Source organism: Zonotrichia leucophrys, chromosome 7 (assembly GCF_028769735.1).
Source record: "Zonotrichia leucophrys gambelii isolate GWCS_2022_RI chromosome 7, RI_Zleu_2.0, whole genome shotgun sequence".
Lineage (NCBI taxonomy): Eukaryota > Metazoa > Chordata > Aves > Passeriformes > Passerellidae > Zonotrichia > Zonotrichia leucophrys.
Genome location: NC_088177.1, coordinates 13,410,317 through 13,423,008, shown reverse-complemented (window position 1 = coordinate 13,423,008; position 12,692 = coordinate 13,410,317). Strand labels below are relative to the sequence as shown.

General features: G+C 39.4%; 1 protein-coding gene across 2 annotated transcripts in view; it reads right to left on the bottom strand.

The window, feature by feature from the left end:
* The window catches only part of ZNF804A (zinc finger protein 804A), a 384,349-nt gene that overhangs the window by 181,170 nt on the left and 190,487 nt on the right, over positions 1–12,692 (bottom strand). For both annotated transcript variants that reach the window (XM_064718110.1, XM_064718111.1), the window contains 2 exons: positions 10,944–11,092; positions 9,743–9,818 (listed from right to left, as the gene is read on the bottom strand). In XM_064718110.1, coding sequence (XP_064574180.1) covers positions 9,743–9,818; positions 10,944–10,957 — 90 coding nt within the window. In that variant the 5' untranslated portion in view covers positions 10,958–11,092. The remainder of the gene's footprint in view (positions 1–9,742; positions 9,819–10,943; positions 11,093–12,692) is intronic.

Sequence of the window (12,692 nt, the reverse complement as noted above, 5' to 3'; positions counted from 1 at the left end):
GTTTAGCCACACACTGAATTGACAGTCCCTGGATTTTGCCCACCTTACAGCTTGAATTCCACCAAATTCCTGTTAAGACAGCAGGAACTTCAGTCAAAAGCATTAATGGGATCACAGGTTAAAAATTACTCACTGTCATTTTAAAGTCTTCGTATAAGGATCACTTGGGAAGTTCTTTTTACTGGGGCTGTCATTTCCACACTGGAGTTTTGGTGGAAAAGCTGCTTCTAAAAAGAATCATCTTTACAAACCCACATGTCCCAAGTGTGGGACAATGTGTAGTGCAGGATGGCCAGACTGGGAGTAGCTGATGCCTTTTTATTTGATTTGCATTCTCCTAGCTCAAGGTGACGCTCTGTTACTCACACTGATGATTCAAAGATCATGTATGTTGTGAAAACTCTGAATTCAGGAGGTCAAGGGCATAAGATCTAAGCAGAAAAAATGAGCAAGTAAATCTAGGAAAATAATATTCAGAGATAGACAGTTACAACCACAAACACTTTTCCATTTCTTTTCTTCCAGTTGGTCACGTTGTTGATTAAATAAAGATGTGCATAAAGATCAGTTAAAAAGGATGCTACAGACGATGAGTATTAGCCCAGGAAGAGAATCTTAATAAATTGCAAATGCAATTTATTTTATATTAAAATTTAATCAGATTCATCTATTTCTAATACTACATGCTAACAACTTGGGCACATAGTCCCTCCCCTGATATTACTGTCACTCTCATAATGCTACTTGATTTATCTGATATTAAGCAGCAGTTGCAAGACAGACACATTAGAGTTGCAACTATCTCTAAAATTCTTATTAAGAGAACTGTATAGTTTTTCAATTGTGTTGTAAAATTTCTATCAGACACTTTACAGCCAAAGTCTTAGAGCTAAAATACAGGCAATAGTTTCTTTAGTTACTTGCTTCATCTGTTGTAATAAAGGAAGCAATAAAAATAGCAGGCACGTGGACAAAGCCACTGTCTTTCAATATTTGTATGAATTTATTTGACATCACCTCTTTAATACTAGACTGAGTTTGGTCCTATGACCATTTAAGATAAGAGAGAAAAAGAACTTCCCATGGTGCAGGCACGCAGGGCTCTCCAGAGCTGTAGCTCCAGGCTCAGGAGGAAGGTCAGGGTGGAAAGGGACTGGGCTCCAGCACAGCCAGTGCTGAAAGGAGAGAAATTGCTGGAGGGGAAGCTTCTGCAAAAGGAAACACCAAGAAACCTTTTGTTTCTCAGATGCTGCCACAGAAAGGTCAGCCACATCCAGGCTTTGGGTCTCTATGAAGAAAGATAAATCTTCATTTCAGGAAAAGGACACAATAGTGTTGGCATTGGTTCCCAAGCCACTGCAAACCCTCTGAGCCACTTCGCATAGTGCAGCAGCGGGGTTTAATGCCAGCACAAACACCCAGCAGTGACAACAGGCTCCAGGCTGGGAGGAAGAGTGTTTGTCTGGTGGAATGCATGAAATAGAAGCCTCTCTGAGTCCCTCAGAGACAGAAAGGAACACAGGGACTGACTGGAACCTTTGGAGAAACTGAAATGTATTAAGCCACACAGACATGAAGTAAGAGTGTAAGTTTTAGTTTTAAGTAGAAACAAATCTTAAGTGCCTTAAGAGACTGTTAGGTAGTAAAAAGCCCTAAGGCCTAGTTTAAAGTTCAGTAGTGATACCTTTCACAAAATTAACTTGGCTCCAGACATAATGAAACCATAGCAGAACACTGCTTGCATTTCTTGCTAGAACACATTGAACCATGTGGTGAACAGATAGAACTCTATGCATACATTTTGTGTGAGAGATGACACTACTTTCACACACTGGAATTAAGCTCACATAGTTTTTGAAGAAGGTTTTAGCTGATTGGATGATTTATGAATAAAACTCCCCTGTATTGTAGTGCAAAAGAAGGAAGAAGAAAAAATGGTGGCAGCTTCTGCTGCCTCTGCTTGGAACATCGGGACTTTATGCCAGAAATCTTCCCGTAAGGATTTTAAAACTCTGAACTCCGCACCTTTGAGACTGATGTATTCATGCAAGAAACAACTTTGCAGCAACCAACAACTGCCCCTGTCTCTTTGAAGACCCAAAACCCACACACAACTCAACATTTGTCCTTCCAGCCCCATCCAAATGGAGACAAGCCCTGCTGGCCAGTGCCATACCTGAGCATTCCCAAGGAATCCACAGTATCCACATCCAAAGGCATCACGTGGACTCCCTGAGCTGGGAGTGCTAAGGACTTTCTCCACGTTTTCCAGCTCTCTTTCCCAATCCATCTTTGTGCCACCTACCCCCCCAAACAATCCCATTAATGCTTCCATGGGGCTCCATGACTGAGCAGGACCAGTCCCTGGCATGAGAGGATTCCCTGCTCAAAACCCAGAGGAAAATGTTCAAGAGGAGCAGTGTCTGTATCTCTGGTGGCCATGGGTGGGTGTTTTCACCCACCTTCAGTGCAGATGCAACCATCCTTTCACACTCCAACACTGGTCAATGCTCCAGCTTGCCATGGTTTAACCCAAGCCAGCAAATCCCCACACAGCCAATCACTCACTTCCCACATTGGGCTGGGAAGAGACTTTGGAAGGTGAAACAAAGAAAGCTTTTGGGTTGAATTAAAAACAGCTTCTTAACTTACATGAAAATAATAATAATGATAATCATGATCATACATGCAGTGAAAAGATAAACAGCAAAAATGCAAACAAATCCTAAGAAAAACAAGTAATATAAATAAAAAGAAATTGCATACCATGAAGTTACTGTGGCCTAGTCCTTGAGCAGCAGCCCCTGGACAGCTTTTCCACTAACTTATTTGCTGAGCATGACTCAGAAGGGTTTGGGATATCCCTTGGGTCAGTTGGGGTCAGTTTTCCCCAGCTCTGTCCTCTCCCAATTTCTTGTACCCCCCTCCAGCCTCTAGGCTGGTGGAGAGGGGAAAAGCTGAAAAACCTTTGATTTTTATCCTAAACACTTAGCATAAGCGCTGCTCAGAAACAACTAAAGCATCCCTTTGTTACCAACATTGTTCCCATGCTAAATCCAAAGCACACACTGTACTGGCTACCAGGAAGAAAATTAATTCTATCCCTGCTGAACCCAGGACACCACTGCAGTCTGCAGATAAATTGCAGGACTGTATTCATGTCAATCTCACAACTGCCAATAGAAAAGGCACTGAAAGTTTTAAAAAGGTCTAAGAAATACCACATTCTTCTTAATTCTCAACAATCTTCATCCCTAAGTACCTTCTGCAGTGTAACTCATATGGAACATGGAAATATCCCTGCCTTGGGTGGCTTTAGCAGAGATTTAGACTTTGTTTTACTGCAGGTAATAGTTTACTTCAGTGGTTACAAACAGCCTGCTCAAGCTGGAGCCACCGGGTAGCACCACAAGTCTTTGTTGAAAAAAAGCTCTGGTTGCAAATGAGAGGGGAAATACATACCAATTAATTAATTACCCAGTTAATAACCCAGAATGACTCTGACAAATGAGATCTTCCTGTGCATTGTGGTGCATGAGCAAAGATCCCTTCCCAGCACAGCTGGCACTGCTGTCCCTGAGCTCTCTGAACATCTGCCAGGACAAGAGCACAGCTACAAGCAGGACCTCCCTTTCTTCACCTCATAATTCTCTGTCACAGGCCACTGAATAATAAAATAAGGTGACCCAGGAGAATGAAGTCAGCAAGGGCATTTATCCATCCTTTATACTGATAGATGAAGATAAGACATTATAAAAACGGCCTGGCAAATACTTAACCCACATCCAGCTGCTTGAATAGCACCCTCAGCTCCTACCTGCACTTGTCTCCAGGTGTGACTACTTGCTCATATTCAGCCCTAAATCCAAAGGTACTAAAAGAAAACCCTCAAGAGAAAAATAAAAAGGCAGAAAGGAAGAGGTTAAATACCAAGAATTACACCTGTAGTTACAACAACTTTCTTTCTTGTGGCTAGGGGACAAACTCATCTGCTCTCCTTCTCCCTTTCCTCACTCATGTCGCTCTAGGACATGAAATAAAATGATGTGGACACTGGAATCTCCAAGGTAAAAAGAGGGGAAGTTTAATTCTGACTCCAGCATTTATAGATTTCTAAAAGTGACAGTGGATTGGAGGATGACAGCGCCACCTCTCCCACGACACTGGACAAACCAACAGTCCATCAAATTTCTCCTCTTCTATAAAAGAATGTAAAACAATAAGTATTTACAGAAAAGTGTGTGACAAAGTTCATTACAAGAATGCAAACATCAGAAGGCTTAAAAGAACTTAAAAAGCTGGGTGACACACTCAAGGCTCAGTTGGCTGATCTCACACCACTTTTAATTTAACATTAATTTAAAAGCCTGCTCCCGCTGGCACTACAAACACTCATAATCCCACCACATGGCTGTCTCAGTTTGGGGAGAGGTAAAGCTGCCCAGAGTCACCATCTGGCTGTGGGAACTCTCCCTGTCCCAGCTGTCCCCACACAAGTTCCTACCCCAGACCAAAGAGAGCACATTCAGCTTTCTAGGTAAGGGTATTTATTTCCCATGGGTGCTGGAAAAAGGCAGAATTTGTCATATGGGAGGTTAACATACAAAAGGATGTCTTCACCCCTATCACCACCAGGTCTGGATTTTCACCCCCAGATCCAAAGCATCCAGAGGGAAGATCATCACTGATGTTTTTCCCCTGTTCCATCACCCAGAAAAGCTGTCACCCAGACAGGGAAGTGACCTATTCAACAGTTTAAAGGCTGAGTTGGATGCATGATACCCTACCCACATTTCAACAAAGAAAGGCAGCAGGGGATTTTCCAGGGGCCCTTTTCATCACACTGCATGGATTCAGTGGGAATCTGGCAGATAAATTCAGTAAAACTCACAGTGCTATCCATCAGCACAGGCCTCAGTGGAGCTCCATTGGCTGCTGGGGAATTTCATGAAGGCAGCATATTATAAAAGCATGGGCGTTATTAAAAGTAAGTAGATTTGTCTGAGAGTAAGCACATATTTCATGACAACACAGCACTATTTAAAGAACATTTTTTCTTTGCCCTCCTTCAGAAGAAGGGTATTATTTGTTTTATAATGTAGCTCAAAATACCTCTTTAAAATCCATAAGATACTATGGAAGTGACAGGTTCACGATGAATAGCTTCTCCTCCAGATTAATTTCTGTTTTATTCCCTAAGTGAAGCACAGAGCAGCAAGCTTTATACAAAAGTGAGTCAAAAGTAGATGTTTTTAAAATGAGAATTGTTGTCATGCACAGCTCTGAAAGAACTCTAAGTATGCTTTCTAAATATGCATAAGTGAAATATAAGAAAAAACCCAAAATACCCATGAATGTATCAGGAACATTTATGAACATGTAATTATGAATTACATTTTTGAATATGCAATTAAAAACAGATGGTTGGCACCCCTGCTTTCCAAACTAAAATAACAGAAGAAATTGTGCCAGGTTGTGGACTCATATTTGCACTATCAAGTATTTTAATTTTTTTAATGAAGGTTGGTTTCAAGTCATATTTGGCCAAACTTTTCAAAACACAATAATAAAAATGCCACATTAAACTTTATAAACTGTATTTTAGGACACCATTTACCCCCTCCTCCTTAAAATGAAAAATATTGATAATTAGAAAACAGAGAAACTGTGTTTTTAACTCACAATGAATGTTTGCCATGGAATATCATAAAACTCCTGAAACACAGAGCCTAAGGAGAAATGCTGAGTTTTCTACAGCCTATACTACAGTTTTATCAACCTGAGTTGCCAAATCCTGAGAAGATGTAATTCAGGAAAACTTCAGTTGTGCTGGTGTCCAAACTATTTTTAAATACTTCTTTATTTGATGATCAAGTGCTCATTCTCTTATTAATCTTGTTGCTAACAAGATTATCAATCTTTGTAAAGCCTTATTATTACTGCAGCAATGAGATAATCTTAATGTTTATTATTAATTTTAAAGGGATAATGAAATCTCTAACGAGCTATAGGGATGAAGAGAACCTTCCTCAAAAGTCCTTCTCTGAAAAGGTCATTCTTATCAGCAACTCTTCTATATACTTAAAACTGATTGTGGCATTCAGCAAGTTTCATTTTCCAGCTAAATTATTCAGCACCTGTAGGAAGCCATTCTGAAAGCTTTCTTACACAGCATGAGACGAAGCACAAGTGGTACGGGGACGAATATTTGAAATGGCAAAGTTGCTAAGGCATCTGAACATCCAGCCAGAATTAGTGCCAGAAATAAAAACAGCTGGCTAAACTCAAGGAAAAGTCAAGAGAAGCAGGCAGTTGGAAGACAAGCAGACTCCAAGCAATGTGTGGTATTTTCAAGGGCACCTCTCCTCAACACTGATAAATCAATTCCTGTATAGATTTTTTTTTTTTTCCCTGTACACTGCTTATTTAAAGCCTGTGCATAAAAGGGTGCAGTCTTTGGGATGCTGACCCCTTTCAGCACCACTCCCCCAGCTCAGCCCTGCAGGAATTATTGCTGCTGGATTCCCACTCCTCAAGGAGCAAGGGCACTCATCCAAAACCTTTCCATGGTAACTCAGCAGCCCTGGGGCAAGCCAAGGCTTGATCCATTACCAGTACTCACTAGAGAATGGCAATATCTTGGCAATTTTCTGCACAGCTCTGGATTCAAGGGCAGCCCTGGGCTGGTGAAACATCCCAACTCCTACAGCAAGGGCCATGGAAGTGGGGGACAATGCCTGACAGCAGCTGCACCCAAAACCTGCTTCATTTTTGGAATTTTTGCTGGTTAGACTGACTTTGAGAGGCATTAGAAGGTCTTTTTCTTAGCCCAGCAGTCCAAGAAGGAGTCAAAAAACTCTTCTATTTTTGAAGAGTCAAAAAAAGTTTTCTATTTTTGTTTTTAAGATTGTTTATTGTTTTTGATCTATAAAATTCTTTTTCTGAGTCACTGAGGTCTGTCTAGCAGGTCAGGTTGAGGCACACTGCCCATCTTTGGGGCGGTGTTATCTTTTCATACTAAAAATTACCTGTACGCTATTTACAATAACTTCTCAATACTTATTTTAGATAGTGAGCTTCTACTCTAAACTAATTTTAAAATGCTAACATCACTTAGAAGATGGAGGTTAGGAAGAAGAAAGAAAAAGGACAAGGCACACCTAAATTCTTCTATCTTGGGACTTTGAGCCCCTATTCTAAAATCTTCAAAAATCTATTTTTTACTTTGTGACAAACTATTATTCCACTTAAACATTTTGACGTGTAATTCCTCATATAAAGGTTGGTAATTGTTTTTTCTAAGGGCTAAATCAAAGGCAAAGGGGTCTTGGGCTCTGTGCCAAGGTGTCTGAGCTTCTTAGCAGGGTCTTGAGTCTTCCAGGGCAGTCAGAGGAATTTTTTGGGTTGTGACACATCATGGAGAGGAAATACCCCTGTTGAAGCAGAGCCTCAGAAACAGAGAGCATTTTTGCCAAGTTCATTCTTAGTTCAACTTCCTCTCTATTAGATTTTTAACTGTAGCAATGGCACCAAAAGCAAACCAACAAACAAGGAAAAAACCCTCCAATCAACGAGCAAAAAGCAACCAAAGTTACTGCCACGACGGCCTGGTGTACACAAACACAAAATCAAACTCTCTGCCAGCTTGTGTCATGTCTCAACAATGGGAAAAGAATTCTATGCCTAGACACATTAAATTTTCAGATCTCACTAAGCAAGCACAAGAGATTTCTGCAGCATTTTCGTGTTGCTGTCATATTTGCATCAACTTCCTTTTGAAGTTCCTGTGAGGAAACTCAGAGATAAAAGATCAACTGATGTTCTTGTGCAAAAGATAAAGCAAGGATTACCAGACTTACATTGGGCTTTGCAGGAAAACACAGCATGTGAAACTCTTGAAAATATCTGAAAATAGGTTGTCAAAGGCAGGACTATAACTGTTGTAATCAGACTTCTAAGAGATTATGTGATCAAAATATGTTACAATAAAATGCAGTGCATTTTATTAGAAATAAATAAGAAAATTAATGCCAACGTATACCCATTTTATCATTAAAATATTTATCAAAAACTAGAGGCTTTTAGAATACTGTTTTCTTTTAAGAAAGGAACACCCTGTCCTCTTGAGTATAACAACAGCAATTCTCAAAACTTTAAAGCAATTTAAAGTTTTTAAAGAGAGGTAAGACTCTCTGGTAAGAGAAGGCTGGGGATGCTAACACACAGAGCTCCTAAACCCCACGCTTTATGGGAATTCAGGACACAATTTTACATCACAGGTTGCATCTTGGCCCTCCTTGGAACTCTGTTTCCAAGTGTAATGGTGCTATCAAATGGTGCAATCAGCAGTGGGAGTGTCTGGGGGCAGACACTTCATTTGAACACTTCTCTAAATTCCAGCAGAACACAAAAAATGGAAAGAAGAACAGTCCCACAGAGCACTTGAGGGGCTCTTGGTAAGAGTGGGCAAGCACTGACTGCAACACTGGTTCTTCCCTAGCAGGTAAAAAGAAGCTGTGACACTTCACTGTGACATTCTGTCCTCTCCACATTACACATCAAGTAGAATGTTTTGTGGAATTAAAATTTTTAGAGCTCAGCATAGTCAAACTCCTTCTTTAAATGATCTAAAGCCAAAAAGAATTCTAATCTCTAGCAGGCAATACAGGTTTTTCCAGTGCATAAATTCAAACATACAGCTGGAGTGTGAAGACTGATATAATATATTTGTAAATATTCTGTATGAATATAAATCATAATAATTTATAGAGTTGGATTTCTAACCCTTTTTCTTTAACAACCAGACACCCACTCTTTGAACTCATGTAAATAAAGCCATTTATAGTAGTCTGTATTTTTTGATGATACAATTAAGTTTGAGAAATTAGGTCTTTTTGGTAAATACAATGAGAAATGCATTTTAAAAATCTGAAATAGTACTGTAGGTGAACAAAATTTCAAGTAAAGACATATGAACTTGACATGAATTCCTCAAAACCTTTAGCTTGTCAGGGATTTTCTATGTTCAACAGAATGTATAATAATCTCTTGTTGAAAAGGGAGCTATAATTCAAGCAGTATCCAAGAACCTTGTTCTGAATGTGGTGAACTTTAGATGAATGATTTCCAAAGGCCTGAAATGATCCAGTATGCTTAAAAGGAGCTTAAAAAAAGTGTGAACTGCAGGCAAAATTACAGTATCCTTCATTTAAAATAATAAAAGATAAATAAATTCAGAGTCTCTGAATTTCACTCATGTTTTGCACTGAGACAGGGCCACTCATGAAGGCCACTGACAGATGTCATTTATAGGTATAATCTGCAACTCCCACACTTAAATCTCATAGAATTTTAAACACTAAACAATAACACTGCAGTGAAAATGCTCTTACAGATGGTTTCCTGTACATAAGAGCAATCTGTGGATGATGTTAATTGCATTACTTGATTCCTTAACAGAGAACTTCATTTCACTACTTTAAATGCCTCTGCACTTTAAATACCTGCATACAACTGCACAGAAGAACTCAAGACACCCTGAGAGTGCAATTTTGGCACCTCTAACCTTTTTGGAGATACTCCTGCAGTTATTAATTTATTCATTATTTCCTATTTTTTTTTAAGTAGTGATGTTGACATTCGTATATTAAAATGTTTAAATATTAAACCTGACTTTCCATCCATAATTAGAGAATATAGACATACACAAACCGAAGTTTTCACGAATAAAAGATAAACCAACCTCAGAAACATCTGTCCTGTTCACTGAATGAAGCCAGGTCCTCTGGGATGAGTCAGAAAGTGATAAATTCAGGGTCCTGAGTGGAGAACACAACAATAATATTAAGTTCCCAGATCTGAAAAGACAATGGTCTTTTTCAAAGTGCTTTCTGGAAAGTATATTTTCTCTGCTTTCTTTTTCTAAAAATATTACCCATTATTCTTACAATAAGAGACTAATAACAATAAGAATAATTTTCTCAGAGGCAGAATAATGTTTTGGTTTCTAAGTTTTTTGAATATATGCGTGAATAAAAATAGATTTTTCAAACAAAGTCCTTAACAGCAAACATATCAAGATAATGAAGGAATCAAGAAATTCTGCCTCTTTCCATCAGTCTTAATTTAACCACAGAAATTAAGCACTTCATGTATTCCTTGGGAAACTACTAAAAGGCATTAAAAGCTGCTGTTACTATTTGCTGTTGGTACATAAAGGGCATTAAAGTTTACACCACATTGCCAAATTTATTGAGGAAACCTTTACTGCCATCCCCAAGAGGGAAATTCACATTACCTCAGGTGTCTCACCCCAGAAACAGCCAGTGCTTAAACCCCTACTCCAGTAGTGACCTCAGTGCCAAGTATGGCATTTGCCCAAATAAATCCAGGAATTCACCACTGGAATTCACACCCTGAACAATAATTGGTGAGACAAGGCTGAATATCACAGTGATCCACAAGATCACTTATTTAATTTTATTTGAGAGGGGAAATGTCCAATAAGCCTAAAAGATGAATAACCTGATGTCCTCAAAACCACTACACCTGTGGAATAAAACCATGTTAACAAGAGAAATTTCCCAAAACTTCCACCTTTCTTTGAGAAGTATTTTTTACCAGTTAATAAAAAAATAGAGCAAAAATATTTGGTTATTTCTATTTTTTTTTTTGCTTTTTTTTTTCCCTCACAGGTCTGGCATTCCTGAAAATACATACATTCAACAAGAAAGATGGAGGGAATCTCCCTTTTCTTGCACAAGCACTCTGCCATCAGGCCAAGGAACCACAGAGAGGTGTTAAGCTCCTTTACTGGGGAGAGTTGGAGCAAATCCCTCCTTATCTTGCACCTTCTCAATGAACCAACCACCCCACCCAGAGTGAACACAAAAACAGGGATGCTGGGCTTTGCAGGAGATTTCCTGAGTACGGATATCACTGACCTGCCCAGAATCATTCAAGTGAGCCTTGTGCCTTCCAGGTGGCTCCAGCAGCAGGTGAGAGTGGTGCTGGCACCCAGGAACTGCTACAGCTCCTCATGTCAGAGCTGAAAGGTCACACAAAAATTCCATAGCCATGGCACTAAACAATCCTGCAAAAAGAAGATTTTTGGTTTGTTTTTGTGACTTTTAACCAGCTTAAAAAAAACTAAAATAAAAAACAATTCAGCAATTTGCTTGCAGTTAATGAAGCAGCTCCATGCACACTTTGTGACCATGTTCACAGGGGCTCTTGGATGAGGGAAGAGATGAGGATTTGACTCCATGTTTCAGAAGGCTGATTTATTATTTTATGATATATATTATATTTAAAGTATACTAAGAGAGTAGAAGAAAGGATTTAATCAGAAGGCTAGCTAAGAATAGAAAAAGAAGGAATGATAACAAAGGCTTGTGGCTTGGACAGAGAGTCTGAGCCAGCTGACTGTGATTGGCCATTAATTAAAAACAACCACATGAGACCAATCACAGATGCACCTGTTGCATTCCACAGCAGCAGATAATCATTGTTTACATTTTGTTCCTGAGGCCTCCCAGCTTCTCAGGAGGAAAAATCCTAAGCAAAGGATTTTCCATAACAGATGTCTGTGACAATACTTCAAGCAGCAGATCACACCAACAGCACAGCAGCCAGTGCAGCCGCAGCACAAACACAAGTTGAAGATGATAGCTAAGATCCAAAACAGCAGCAAAATGACTGTTTATTCCCAAACAGCATCAAAATACTCCTCTTCCTGCTCCCTGAATCCCAGAGCAGGGTGATGGGAACTGCTGCAAGGTGGCTCCATCACACCTGCAGGGTTAGGGGTGTGGGCAGCCACATGAGGCTGGATTGGGGGCTTCTCATCACAGTCAGATTTTGAGGCTTTAAAGCATGACTGCTTGTTTGCCTTCCTACCTTTCTGATAATTTTTTATTTTAAAAAATCAAATAGAAGCCATTCACAATTACAGTAGTAATAGGGGTTTTTTAAGCAGTTATTAGGACTGAGATGTTTTGCACAATGCTATGTGTGGTTCAGGATATTATTTACTATTTATTTTTGCTACCCTGCATAAATTCAGATATTAATTTTAACCCTAAAAACAATAATCCTGGTGAGAAATATCCTTGGTTTTAGCAGAGGCAGCTGATTCCATTGCCAGTATCACCCTGCTGTGACCCACCCACTTCAGCTCTGCCATTTCCTTCAGGGACAAGGACGGCCTGAATGGCCACTGTCAGTGAAACTACAGCCAAAGGCAGGGTAACACCAGCATTACAAAGCTGCCCTCTGGAAGCAGTGTCCAATTCTTCCCCTTTCCGTATTTTACAGATCAGCTTGTGTGAAGTTATTTAAGAACTATTGTAAAATTCAGAGAGGTGATTTTTTTCTTTTTAATACACAGATTTTCTGTCTCTTTATAACGTGTACAGCTTTCCTCTGTTCTTACTCAACTATTCAAACAGTGAAATCCAGTTCTCTCCTTCTGGGGAGAAAGAAGACAAATGGATTTTTGGGGCAGCAGTGGGGACCACTCCAAATATTTCTGGAAAGTTACAATTCCTTCATAGCATGCAATTTGTATTCTAAAATATCTACTTAAGGAGCATGTAGCACCCAGCATTTAAATACTGATTTGGAAAAAGTATATATAGAAAAAAAAATTACAACTTGCTAATCTCTTAGTTCTACTTAATGGTAAACCTTTT